Below are 13,168 nucleotides of genomic sequence, written 5' to 3' on the forward strand. Positions count from 1 at the left end.
GGAGCCTGATGTGCGTTAAGATGCAGCCGCGCGGCAACCTTTTTACGTGCTATGGCATGGGGTTCGTCAACTCGGACACCGAAGCCGCACACTCGGTTCGGAATGCGAGGGTAGGGTGAGATTGGACAGAGAAAGGGGGGCCGAGAAAGCGTTCCGTGTCTCGGCATCGCCGGATGGCTGAGACCACAAAACTCTAAAAGCTTGACTACTCTCAGCATGAGTAATAAACCGCTGGTTAAGTTCACTGGCTTCGTAGCTAAACCTGTCCTGGTCGCGAGAGTGGTGAGGACCCCTGAGAAGTAGATCTTGGTGGTAGCTCGCTGAGCCACGATCATGAACAGATAAGAGGAGCAGCGACATAGATCACGAATTGTAGCGGTGGAAACGGAGCTATGCTATGGTGACAGGCAAGGAGAGAGTGTTTAAAAATAAACTGGCTGTAGATGTACGACTGGGCCTATTGGTTGAGCCAACGCCGGGGTCCTGTCCTCAAACAACCTCCATCTACACTTTCTTCCTGCCCCTATGTTGAAGGCTCTGTCTGTATTACAGCCTCGGCAAGGCAAGAAGCATGGAAGAGCCTCCTCGACCACAAGCACCCAATGCGAAATCTATCTGGTACTGTACCATACCTCCGTCTTCCAAAACGGCCCCGACGATCACTGTTGGTAAACGCTTCGAGTCCACTTGAGAGCAGCCAAGGACGACGGAAGTGTCAAGGGACCAGCTGTCGTATTTCATGCCCCTTCAAGGCCTCCTTCCACCATCCCTTCCGCTTCCCCAAGTCTCTCTCCTCGGACACACAAAGTTTACAAGAACGGAAAAAGAGAGAGGAAAGCCAAGCCAACCGCACATGGGGATATTACATGCCCTCGAACTCGCCGCCGAGGTCATCCTCGTCCAAATCGCCGTCCTGGATCTCCTTGGCCATCTCCCGTTCACGTTCCCGGGCCTCCTGGGCGCTCTTCAACTCGAGGCGGTGCTGGTTCATGGGAAACCTCATGGCCTTGCAAACGAGCGTACGTCAGCATTCATCTCGAAATAGACACAAAAATGGGCTAAAGGAGGTTGCAAGAAATATACCTTCACGCTCTCGTCATGCAACGCGAGACACGCACGGATACGGTCGTGGAACGCCTCGCCCGGCTCGCGCGTGGCATAGACGTCGCCCACTTCCTTACTCTTCATGAAGCCCCGCTCGCGGTCGAGCGTCGCCTCAATGACGCCGTCGCGGATCGCCTTGGCTACAATGTACTCGGCGCTCTCCTCGGAGCCCAGGTGAAGGCGGATGCAGATGTCCCGCAGCGAGATGCGGCTGTAGCTGAGGCTCATCATGCGGATGCCTGTCCGGATGACGTTCTGCCGCAGCCGCAGGATCAGCGTGTACGTGCCGTCCCGGCGGAATGTGTCGGCGTGCTCCGCGATAATGGCCTCGAAATCCTCCAGGTTGCCAACCCGGACAGCCTGGACGAGGAGGAAGTACGGGCGCATGGCTGTCTCCATGTTCGGCTGCCTGAACGTTGCCCGGTCGGGAATGTCGCCCATCAGCAGCTCCACAACCATCAGCAGCTTGGTCGCCGTCTGGCTGAAGCCGAGAGCGCAGGCGCTCGAGGGGGCTTTCCGTGTTGCAGCCGTCAGGTGCTCGTGCGCTTCGGTGTAGCGGAGCTGGATGGCACGGGTGCGGCCAAGGTAGTAGAGGAAGCGGGCCACCTGGTTGTTCGCCGCATTCTCGGGGAACTGTGTGTGCGAGACCAAGAGATCGGCTTGGGAAATGTGGGAGGTGAGTAGGTAGCTGCGGAGCAGGAGAACGATGACCGAAGCTTGTGTGTCGACGTCTTTGCGCAGGACCGCGGTCCGGAGGGCGGCAAGCAGGGTCGGCCGGATCGACACGATAGGCGATTGCGGAGACGGCGGCAGGGGAGCAATCTGCTCCGCAAATAACGAGTAGTAAAAGTATACCTTGGCAGACAGGCTATCGAGTGTGCGACGGTTGAGAGACCGGACCCGTTCAACGAGGTAGTACGAGAACTCGAGACCTTGCTGGAACTGCTTGCTGTCGTGCAAAAGGACTTGCGTGAGGATGCCGAGGAAGACGTCGATTTCCGGGATCATGTCCTTCGTCTCCTTCTTGACGCCATTCTTGCCGGTGGCCTTCGGCTCGCTGTCGATCTCCATCTCTGGGCCAATCTGACGACCCAGGGACATGTCTGACCGGCCAACTGCCAGCAACATTTGCTTCGCAGCATGAGTGCTGGCTGAAGATGGAGAATACGTCTCGGAGATGACTTGCGCGAGGATATCAGGCGTGAGCCTTTTCCGAATCGACGAGATCGACCGCAGCGCACGGAGAGAGAATCTTGCGTCGAAGAGCGCAACAGCGCGATCTAGAAGTGCAAAATTGCTCTTGATATCTGTTGGAGGGGACTTTGGTCAGCTGTGGGAGTCGAGCGCAGCAGGTTAAGCACCCATACCGTTAATGGTCTGGAGGACAGGGTCGACCTTGACCTCGCCCTCGGCCGTCTTATCAGCGTCGTCCATCGCAACGTCACCCTCCGCGTCGTTAGGAGGCGGGATCGACGACTGCTTAGATGCTTTTAGAACCGGGACCACAACCTTAACGTCGTCCTCGGCCTCCTTCTTGCTGGGCTTCTTGGCCTTGGATTTGCGGTCCTTCTCCGTCAAATCTTTCCCTCCCCGGTAGCCACCGTTCTCCACGGGTTCCTTATCGGGTGTTTTGCCGGGCATATCGGTTGTTCTTTTTATCTGTAAGGGTGGTAATAATACACTGTGTGCTGGCCGATGCCAAATGGATGGTGATGTCGGGCGAAGCTGATGGATGACGCCGGAACGGTCGCGAGGCGCGCAGCCGCTTGTTGGCCCCGGTCAGCAGGGCGACCTCGCCAAGGTTTGTTTGTTGGGTGTGCAAAGGCTCAAAGGTCGGCCACCGCAAGCAACAAACAGGAAGAGTGCCTGGGATGAAAGTGCAACGTGTCGCAGGCACTCAACTCACTATTGTCGTGGTGGAGAAGGGTTTACTGTGTTTGGATTTGTGATGCGGGAAGGTTCGAAAAGGTCGAGGACGACCGGAAGATTGAGAGCCAGTCGCCAAACGTGACACGAGCTACAAGCGCTGAGTGGAAGCTACAGTACTTACCTTGCTAAAGTATCACCTAAGCAGTGATACTTCGATCAGCGTGTGGGATTGGCGGGTTAGACAAGTACCTGCTTGGGCCAGGGTACCTTCCTCGATATCCGTGGGCCACCGAATTGGAGGGCAGTGAACACTGAATTGCGGCTCGCCTCATTGACCCACCTGATGCGTTGTGACGTTGTCGATTTGCTGCCTGTTGGGTCTCATCAGCTTTTGGCTCAGTTCCACTATGCTTGTCTTGAGTCAGCAATGAGTTTCAGTCGGTTCGATCTCCTCAATGCTCCTTCACAACTGCCCGATATCGAAAAGTGCTAGACTCGGCGAACCTGAGCGAGGTCTTCTCATTTGCCTCTCCACAGTACTAGGTAAATATCGTACACTGCGCCCTGCCCACGATGCTTGGCTGAGGTTCTTCCGGCTTGAGCTTGCCGGGCTCGTGCCGGGCTGGGGCCCGGCTGGCCGCAGTCCGCCCTGGCGAATGAGCAACTACTAGTATCACGCGCCAAAAGTTCATAACGGGTCTTTGTCCCAGTTGATTGGGTCATCGTTGGCTCGACTGCCCAAAGATACCGAAATTCAGAACGTCTCGTCTATGTACAGTACGTTGCCTACGCCGTGTACCTCCTAGGCTTTTCCGCCTGTGGTACCGACTCGTTCGTTGGCACAACATGATAGCTACCTCATCAAATGGCCGTAGACACCAGCTACAAAAACCACGAATGCAAGGCGTTGTGGTTACCTTCCCTATTAGTCTCCTACTGCCGTGGTTCCATATACTTCTTCGTATCCATGCGTCACCCGATAACGCCAGGCACCGATGAGAAATACCGGCCATCCTACCACCCCAAGCCCAAGCAGTACAATATCCCCCTGTACGGCCCCGCTACCCTGTGAACTCTTCATTGTCCCTTCATTGTCCTAGAGGGCCCCAATCTGTGAAGAAAGCAGAAAGAAGAAAGGTTGCTGTCATCAGGACCATAGACTGTGTGCACTGTGCCCCAGAAAAGAGAGAGATGCCAGAGCAGTACAGGCAACACCACTCAGATATCCCCCTTCCCTGGGACCACCTTGGCCGCTTGCACGGCGCTCATCTTCTTTATCCACGAGCTGTTGGGCTGAACCTTACGGACCGTACGCAGCTCTTCGCTCGAGTAGCCAGGTATACGGATATTGTAGGTTCGCTCCAGAACAAGTTGAAGATCGCGAATCTCCAGCACCTTGGAGCCCCGCTCCTTAGCGTTGCGACAGGCCTGATGGAGCACATTGTCGACAAACGCATCAGCCATGTTGAGGACGGACTGCCTCGTGCGTTAGCAAAGAATGAAACCGAGTAAGAAACCAAAACACCATGTCATTACCTCTTCCACTTCGGGAGTCAGCAGGTTCCCGTCCTGGCCCTCAGCCGTTCCACCGCAAACCTGACGCACTAGCTCATCCAACTTCTTCTTGTTAAGGATGCGCTCACCCTCGCCCTCGAGCTGGTATGCGGGCGTCTTAGGCAACGCGGGCTGATTCATGACGCCGCCGTTGTAAGTGGGGCGGCCCGCGCCAATCCCTCCAATGTTCGGGACGGGAGTAGGCATCTGGGTAGCTTTCTCTGGGAGAGCTTTGGGGATAGGCATTTTGGTAGCCTGTAAGCTCTGTGGCGTGAGCTGAGGTTGTTGGGGCGGGTGCGCGTGGGGATGTCCCTGCACGCCGAGCCCCGAAGCTGGAGTGCTGCTCGTGCCGGCGTTGGGCATCCCGGGCATCGCCATCGAAACTTGCCGTTGCGACGCCAGGTTGACGGCAGCGGCGTGCGTAAGTGGGCGAATGTTGGAGTTAGTTGTCGTCGGTGCCGCTGACTGGGGCGTCTGAATACGGCCCGAGTTCTGTGTCGGGGTTCCCGCCGATGGTATTCCACCAGCAGCCGTTGCTGCGATGGCCGTGTTCAGCGGCGCGGGGATGTGTTGTGTGTCGGGGTTCATTTTCCCTTGGGTCGGTGGTTGTGGTTGTACCTGTGTGGTGGAAGGTTGTGTCAACGGCGCTTGGGTAACTGGAGATTGTTGCGCTTGTGCTGGTGTTGCCGGCGCCTGCACTTGCGGGTGTGGTGACGCAGTCGGTCCAGGGAGGGCGCCTGCCATGCGCCCGGCCGTCAACTGCTGTTTTTTGGCAGCTTCGATCGCGGCATTCACAACCGCGGTGGAGCTCTGCATTGAATTCGCAGGAGACCCGACGGCCGCTCCGTTTGTGATCCCCTGACCAGGCTGAACCACGGCCTGGGACCCTGAAGTCTGTGGGCGCGCCTGGTTCGTTGCGTTGGAGGCGGCACTGCCGTTCTGTGCCGGCCTTTGGTTGCTGCCAGTAGCAGCATACTGTTTCCGAACACCAGTAGCAAATTGAACAGCCTCATTGTACTGCTTATGAAGCTGCACTCTCCGGTCTTCCAACTTCTTCCTTTCTTCCTCTGATAGAGATTGATGCTCTTGCAGTGTCTGGTCGATGTTTTTAATGACCGCACGGCTCGTGTCCATCGAGAGGATCGCTTTGGCATATCGGTGCTTCAGATCATCAAGCCACTTAGCCTTGTCTTTGTCTAGGATGTTGGGAGGGGGCTGGAACTGGATTTCATTTATGTGGCTCAGTATATGCGGCGGTAGTGTCCTGCCCTGAGGAGCCGTGGCCGTCGAGCTCGGGGAGCCCTGCGTTCCCGTTTTGGGGGCTTGTGGCGGCGCGTTGCCCATGTTGCCACCAGGCATTCCCTGGGCAGCGGGAACCTGTTGCGCCGGTGGCATAGCTGGGCTTTGACCCGGTTGCTGCGGCCGCTGCTGCTGCTGCTGCTGCTGCGGCTGTTGCTGTTGCGCCTGCTGCTGTTGTGCCTGCTGCTGTTGTGCCTGCTGCTGTTGCGCCTGCTGCTGTCGACGTTGTTGAACTTTATTCCACAGAATCCTTCCAAACTCGCTGATCTTTTTCTTCGCCTCGTTCTGCTCATTGGACCCAGGGGCGGCGGTGTCGTGAACATTCCAGAGACCGGCGAGTCCCTTCTCGTACTTGGCCTTTTCATCCTCGGAGAGAAAGCCAATGGTACGCATCATCTCGGGCTTATACAGTATAGCACTGGGATTCTGCGGTCGGTTCGCACCGGCGGTCTGGGCATTCTGACCGTTTGACCGGGCCCCCACACCCTGGCCAGGAGCTGTATTCATTGTCACGTCGTCCTCTGTCACTCGCGAGGGATCTTGACGAGTTAGACTCGATGGGTTGTTGAAGGGTGTCTATGTGAGACAGATCGCAGAACGACCAGGCTTCCTCGGGCCAGGCCAAGCTAGAAAGGCGTTCAACGAATACCGCTTGCGTTTGTAGTGAAAGGATGACACGTAGATTTGAACGGAGATGGATCACTGCCTGTGTTGGAGAAGACGATGGTCAAGAGCTGGGTATGGGGCGGTTGATCACCGAGAACCGTGAGAGACACCGGTGCAGTTGATGATACGGTTAGGTACCTGATGTACGTTAGTGTCTGGAGATGAAGTTGAGTTCGCCGCACTGCGAGGCTGCAGCTTTGTACGCGGAGTGGGCCTGGGGAGATGTGGCTGGGCAGGTGCAGCGCACGGTCTGATTCGGCAGCGCCACTGGCATCGGGCGACATCAGCCACACATACCATTTGAAAAGAACTGGCAAAGTTCCTTGATTCTTTAAAACTTCGGCTGGGCCGAAAGGTGACGTTCACACCTCCGTATCCGCGACGGTACCAGCATTGATGCTCAGAACCACGGGTAGGCAGGAACGTGGAATTCTAGGTCTACGTTAGTACTTAGGTTGCCTGGCATGTGGATGCTCGTCTTTCAGATAGCAGGATTGATCTAGCGTCAACGGCATTCATCCCATCTTTGACGAGGGCTATACTGAAAGAGATTCAATGTAGATATTACCTTGCATCATGTCTTTGGAGATTCGTTGGTGAGCTTGTGGCATTTGTAAGAACAGTCTATCCGATTTCACAGAAATGGCTCTTGGACATTGGATCATGATGTCCCATAATGGGTCCCAACTCCCAAGATGTCTCACCACGACCCACATACAGCCATGATATCTTTTCCCCGACCGCGACCTGAGAAGGTCGTTCCAGATTGCCTCCAGAAATGCACGGTCCCAAGTCTATCAGGTATCATTCGCCATAAAGCGATACAAATCCACCATCGAACCCATGAGATACGAGGCTGTCTGACCTTTCCGGTCGCCATGGCGTCCCGGTCCGTTCCGGGGAATCTCCATTTGCTAAGAAACCAAACGCTCGGGGAAGTTAGGATGGCGCAGGGAATGAATATGTTCAAAGCTGTGGAGGATTGCGTCCTCCCAATGCCGCTATTATGAGAATGCATTGTGCACGACCCCACGATGCCGTCCAGTGATGCCACCCGTACACAGAATGCCCTCATTTGGTCGCTTTCCCCAATCATTACGTCATCATATCCGTCGTCGTCGTCTTTGTTGTTAAACGTTTATCGTGAACGGAGCCAAGGGTGGAATAGGGGAAAAGGAGACGTCATCTCAGCCGGGCTAGGGCGGCCGTGTCCACAAGTCACGGTCTTCAGACCAGTGTAGATAGTGAGAGCAGCCGGCCGGCCCCATCACGGAGAATCAACCTCCATGCTAACGTATTCATAGTAAGGCAGCTCGCGCGCAAGGGACTCGCCAATGAAAATTTCATCCTCGCTCGAAGGTGGCTCCTCGAGCTCGTCGATCCTGGGCGGCGGAGGATCCTGAAACTGTAGACTGTGTCGATTGCGATCGCCGACCCTCCGACGTAGGCGGCGTGCGCTAGAGCCAGCCTCCTCAACTCCGAGGAAAGACCTGATGTCTTCAAGGTCTGTATCGCTGCCAATGCTTTCACTGATGGTCCGTTTTCCAATGCTGCCAGAACTCATCCGCTTGCGCCTCATTTCCGCTCGACGTTTGATCAGGAACGCCTCGTACTCATGTTCGCTCAGGTCTGACTCGTCCGAGTCGTCGCTGCAATTGAGGTTGCCGAGGTTGTAGACCATCTTTTGGTCGACCTCGGGCCGCGTCCGTGACCTTGAGCGGCTCCGGTCCGACTCGGCATACTCAATGGCGCAGGGCCGGATCACACCTAGCCGCTCGTCGTCGCTGTCGCCAAAGTCGCTCAACTCCTCGACGATTAAATCGGTCTCTGTCACAATGCGGTATATCCTTGTTTCCGGGGCAGGTGGGGCCGGCTCGGGCCTCCGATCTGGAATCGGCAGCGACGGCCCGCCGGCAATTGAGCCCTCGGAATCCTCCGAGTCCGAAGATGACGTGGACGATGCGGACGACGAGCTGGTTGTGCGCGGAGAGAGCTGCTCGGGGCGAATCGCCCTAGAGTGGCTGAAACTCGGCCCATTGACCGCCGTCTGGCCGGTCGAAAGTGGCGGCGCCATCGGACGCAGGGGAGCCTGTTGTGGCAATTCCCCCGGCCGGGGACTGCTCTTACGGCCAAACACGGGAGAGGCGGCCCTGGGGGTTTCTGGCGGTGATGATGGCCCCACGTGTTGAGATATTTTTGACTTTGTCACCGCTGGCAACATGGTATGCAACTTTGTGCTGCAGCCCGGACGGATTCGGTTGGGCTTCGATTTCCAATTACTGCGTCGTTGAGCTAGGTCCGGCTCGCGGGATCTTATCGATTGCCTCCCGAGTGTGGGGTAGAGAATAGGAAATGGCGGGGGAGAAGGAAGAGATGAAAAGAGTTCCCGAAAGAAACTGAAGCGGATCAAGGGGTCAACACCCAACGAATGAACCTCCAACGAGGAGAAGATATGGGGCTTCGGTTGGTTGTCATGATAATATCGTCCACAGGAGCGGGATGTGTGCAGCCCAGGCTGATTCCCGATATTGCTTGGGGAATCTGAGCACGAAGCCAGACAGCAATTGCGACCGCGGGGCGGCGGGAGGAGTGATGTAGGCGACGTACAAATCGCTGGCCGGTGCCACGGTTCCGTAAAAACGGATGTGCGCCGTTGCGCTGGTTCTAGGTTCCGCTCGGCGCGCACAAGCAGACCCAGATTCTTTGCCTCGTGTCGAAGTCTGCAAGCAGCAATGGGATGCCCGGCAGCTTTGGGGCGGCTCGAGGGAAGGACGGGGTGGCAATCTAGACCCTTTCGCGGTAGTGGTCGAGACGAGGTAACACCAACCTGCAAGCTGGGATTCGCAATGGTCTGTCTGGCTGGGGGCGAGGTCTTCTTCTGTGTCAAGCTGCTGTCTGTCTTGGCTGTTTGTATGTTCCGTTTCCGCCGTCGGAGCTTGGAGACTGGGCCCAATTTTCCAGAGCTACGGATAAGTTGGGCACTCGGACCGAAGATCATATATTTGTGGGATATATCCCTCACGGCCTTTGTGCTGGGGTTTCCAAGTCCCAAGGAGCCCCGGAGGGAACAGGGGGAGACGGAAAAGAAGACAAAGAGCCGCCTGCCGCCGTCAGAGCCTGCCGCAGCTTGGGCAGCAATGCTCCGGCAACCCCTGATCACTCCATGTCGCCAGCGAAAGTACTATGAGCTTGTGGAGCGCTTCACGGACAAGCTATCACAGCGCGAGACCGGCGGTCGGCGCAGAGGACCCGGGTATGGATGGCTCTCCGGGTGCGGGCTTCGTGTTGTGAAAGGACAATTTTGTCCAACGTATCAGCACTGCGCAACAGAGCAAAGCAAGATATGTGCCAGATGTCTGCCGTCGGCGCACTGTCTGCACGGAACCAACGGCGAATCATGACCCCGGTTCTCACCGAGATTCTTGGGAGCCAGTCCATCTTCTATGCCTTCCTGCAGCAGGTTGCCCCATCAGTAGCAGCTGTGCCCAATGAGCAAGAAAAAGAATCTTTTAGCGCGGCAGCAAGAGCCAGGAGAACTGTGCGAGGGGTTCGGAGAGGTGTGATGGTGATGCTCAGAGGCCGCCTGTGTAGCACTACGCAAATGCGCAGAAAGACGAGCACTGAGGCTGTCATCGTGGTCTATGTATTTCGCATCTGGGTAAGAAACCCCATTGTCATGAACGACTGGACTCATCAAGCATCGTGCATAGCGCCAATGCGACTTCTAGATTGGTAGGAGCCCGGAAGAGTGGAACTATCGGACTTGAGGTGCTTGAGAAAGCCTATGGCCTCATTATTAGCGCCGCTTGTTGGCAAGGAACTTGTCTCGGTAGGAGCAAGGTATCTTGAGGACAAGAATCGGCGGTATTTTCCTGCGTAGATATTGAGTAGTTGTGCGCTGTACAGTTAAGTGCGCCTCGATGTGCAGATTATGACGACCAAGCTGAAATTGAAGGGATTGAGTGCTTCCAAGTTCACAACAGACCCGTACACTGCACTGACTTGAGTCACGTGACATTCAGCTTACACACATAATACATCTCGGTTCGAGCGTGGGGTTGCATTCGCCGAGCCACTGTTCAGTGTTCAGTGTTCAGAGCGGCAGCCATCCTGGTCCTACGTGTTGCATACAACCAAGAACCCTCCTAAATGACTACGTGAAACTTATAGTAGGTAGTCATGTCGCTACTCTCGGCCCATCTGGAGCAGATTTCAATATCATGCCAAAGCATTGACAGCCTGCCGTAAGTGCTCCTACCTCTGGGGCCGTAAAAGCCCCCAAAAGGAAGTAAATAAACATGAACTGACACCTCCTTGTCGGGGATATCAGCTTCCCACCGCCCAGAATCTTCACCAATGCCCTTCTCTCCAACCCCGACATAACATCTCTAATTCGCGATACTGAAGCCCACGAACGAGCCCTGTTCTCCGTGCCACCGCCTGCACCTCCGGCGTCCCGCCAGAACCCCGACCCACCAAAGCCCTCGTCCCGCCGCCAAACCGTCTTCAATGTCGCCGCAGGCGAGGTGACGACGGGCCCACCTCCCAACTCGACTCGCAGCAGCGGACCGGTTGCGCGCCGTAACACGGCCGTGGTAGCGGTCCTGGGCGGCGACTTGCACGCGCAGATCGTGCGGGGGCGGGGCGGGCAGGGCGGCCGCGGAGAAGGCGGGGACGTGGACATCGAGGTGCTCTTGCACGGCGCCGAGAAGCTATGTGCCGTGTACCCGCTTCCCGGCGCGGTGGAGCGGATCCCCGCGCAGAGGCAGAAGTTTGCGCAGCAGAGCAACACGCTGGCGTACTACGAGGCGAAAGTGGCTGAGCAGCAGGAGGCGTTGGAGAGGATGAATCTGGAGAAGGTCCTGGACGATGGAGAGGAAGAGGCGGACGGGGATGAGGAAGCCGAGGAGGCTGGGGAAGGGTTGGTCATGACGGAGGAGGACTTGAAAAGGGAGGAGGAGGAGGTCAGGGAGCTCGACAAAAAAAAGAGGGAGCTGCAGGCCAGGCTGCGGGCCCTGGAGAGCGACCTAGGCGGTCTGCTGAACATCTAGGCTGTGAAACCTTCCATGTTCATGGCTGCGAAGCTACGACGCTCTTCAAGAGCGACATGTATCGAGAAACAAGAGAAAGGTCGGTACTGAATCTCAGCCCTAGCAGCTCACCCCTTCCGATGAAACCGCGCTGACATCCGGCGATGCCTTCTTTGCCCGTACAAAGATGTCTACGAACGTTTGCACATCTTGGGCGCCTTCCACATCGTACCGGTTGTTTATGATAAACCTGGGAACGCCATGGATGCCATCGCTGTACGCCTCTTCGACCTCACGATCGACCTCTTGCCCACCTTTGCCATCCTCGAGCCACTGCTTCACCTCGGCCCTGTCCAGACCTGCCTTCTCACCCATTGCGACCAGCGCGTCCTGGGACGTGATATCGGCATCTTCTTCGAAGTGGCTCTTGAACATGGTCGAGATGAGGCGGTTCTCCATTTCGTTGGATTTGGTTCTGGCGAGCTGGACGAGCCTATGGGCGTCGCGAGTGTTGCCAATCTTGCCCCCGAAAGAGAACTTGATGCCCTCGGCCTCGCCGAGTGTCTGAAGGTGGGCATTTGCCATTGCCATGCGTTCAGGCCCAAACTTCTTGAGCAGGTGCTCCTTCCGGTCGATGCCGGACTTCGGTAGCGTAGGGTCGAGATAGAAGGGATGCCACGAGATTGAGAAGGTGTCATTGGCACTGCCGGGGACGTCTCTTTTGTACGTCTCGATGGCACGCTCGAGGCGCTTCTTGCCCACATAGCACTAGCAAGTGCACGTTAGACGAGATCCGTGGAGAAATGGAATACAATAGCACTGCTCACCCAAGGGCAGATCGCATCGGAAACAATTTTGATATTAAAGCGGGTCATTTTCACACGCAGTACGGGGTAACCGTATACACTTAGACCTAGCAATTATGTGTGAATTGCTGTTGAGATGAGAGCAGTAGTTGAGGAATAGCTTCAGCTTTCGGCTCGATTCCGGGGGTTATACTAGGAAGAGCTGCCATTGATGACAAATCGAGTTTGAGCTCCTTCCCGTGATATTCTCCGAGTCTCCGACAGCCATCGACTCGCTCTATACTGAAATAGAGAACTTCGTCGAGCTCCGGATGCACAATGCACTTGTAGGATTCACGCCGAAGTCTGACGTCGAGTCTGTAGGCTTGCGGTTGTCTTGGCCTATTCAGGGTAACAGTGCGAGCCTGTTGGCCTAGCGACTCCCATCAACTCACACTCAATGCTGTATCATAGCTATGTTCCGTTTACGCTGTACATTTAGGGTTCGCATAGAGCACATGTACGTATCAGTAAGGCTGATCACATCTGAATCCATGCCTTGAAGATGAGCAGCGCCGACGCCCATAATAAGTACTACTCCCATACTAGTAGGCACCTACTGTACCTAGTCGAGGTGAGATGTTGCAGCGCCTGCACTCTGCGATAAAATCCAAGGCTCAGCGCAAGTTGCGCAACCGCGAACACATGCGTCACCCGGTGGGGCAACCTGGCATGGTGGGCGCACCCAGCCCCGCCCCTCCTGCCAAGCTGAGTGGAAGGAAGCGCCGCCAGCGGACCCCTGCTCGCCCTGCCACCAGTGTCTGGCCAACGAGCTGAAAGTAAATAAAAGTCGGTGGTTGG

General features: G+C 56.2%; 5 protein-coding genes across 5 annotated transcripts; 1 reads left to right on the top strand and 4 right to left on the bottom strand.

Annotated features, from left to right (window-relative positions):
* Positions 1-364: 364 nt before the first annotated feature.
* Positions 365-3,071, bottom strand: B0T15DRAFT_533528 (proteasome regulatory subunit C-terminal-domain-containing protein). The gene is made up of 3 exons (XM_062869369.1): positions 2,472-3,071; positions 1,084-2,411; positions 365-1,006 (listed from the first exon to the last, which is right to left on the bottom strand). The coding sequence occupies exons 1-3, from the start codon at positions 2,743-2,745 to the stop codon at positions 863-865; spliced, it is 1,746 nt and encodes a 581-aa protein (XP_062721609.1). The 5' UTR covers positions 2,746-3,071; the 3' UTR covers positions 365-862.
* Positions 3,072-4,191: 1,120 nt separating this feature from the next.
* B0T15DRAFT_397006 (transcription initiation factor TFIID subunit A-domain-containing protein) lies at positions 4,192-6,222 on the bottom strand (the record flags this gene model as incomplete). The annotated part of the gene is made up of 2 exons (XM_062864876.1): positions 4,192-4,449; positions 4,510-6,222. 2 exons carry the CDS (start codon positions 6,220-6,222, stop codon positions 4,192-4,194), a joined length of 1,971 nt encoding a protein of 656 aa, XP_062721610.1.
* Positions 6,223-7,759: 1,537 nt separating this feature from the next.
* B0T15DRAFT_396906 (uncharacterized protein) lies at positions 7,760-8,713 on the bottom strand (the record flags this gene model as incomplete). Its single annotated transcript, XM_062864865.1, has 1 exon — positions 7,760-8,713. One exon carries the CDS (start codon positions 8,711-8,713, stop codon positions 7,760-7,762), a length of 954 nt encoding a protein of 317 aa, XP_062721611.1.
* Positions 8,714-10,671: 1,958 nt separating this feature from the next.
* B0T15DRAFT_375744 (DASH complex subunit Spc34) lies at positions 10,672-11,396 on the top strand (the record flags this gene model as incomplete). The annotated part of the gene is made up of 2 exons (XM_062864228.1): positions 10,672-10,736; positions 10,823-11,396. Coding segments are annotated over 2 exons (639 nt in total), but the record flags the coding sequence as incomplete, so codon positions are not given.
* Positions 11,397-11,642: 246 nt separating this feature from the next.
* Positions 11,643-12,397, bottom strand: B0T15DRAFT_397498 (DSBA-like thioredoxin domain-containing protein; the record flags this gene model as incomplete). The annotated part of the gene is made up of 2 exons (XM_062864904.1): positions 11,643-12,290; positions 12,350-12,397. The coding sequence occupies 2 exons, from the start codon at positions 12,395-12,397 to the stop codon at positions 11,643-11,645; spliced, it is 696 nt and encodes a 231-aa protein (XP_062721613.1).
* Positions 12,398-13,168: the final 771 nt, after the last annotated feature.

The sequence above is a fragment of the Chaetomium strumarium genome (genome assembly GCF_033439665.1).
Source record: "Chaetomium strumarium strain CBS 333.67 chromosome Unknown B0T15scaffold_4, whole genome shotgun sequence".
Classification (NCBI taxonomy): domain Eukaryota; kingdom Fungi; phylum Ascomycota; class Sordariomycetes; order Sordariales; family Chaetomiaceae; genus Chaetomium; species Chaetomium strumarium.

Coding starts and splice junctions, on each gene's coding strand:
- B0T15DRAFT_533528 (XM_062869369.1), bottom strand. CDS start 2,745: ATGCCCGGCAAAACACCCGATAAGGAACCCGTGGAGAACGGTGGCTAC. Junction 2,412..2,471: donor TGTCCTCCAGACCATTAACG/GTATGGGTGCTT, acceptor CCCCTCCAACAG/ATATCAAGAGCAATTTTGCA. Junction 1,007..1,083: donor TGCATGACGAGAGCGTGAAG/GTATATTTCTTG, acceptor CTCGTTTGCAAG/GCCATGAGGTTTCCCATGAA.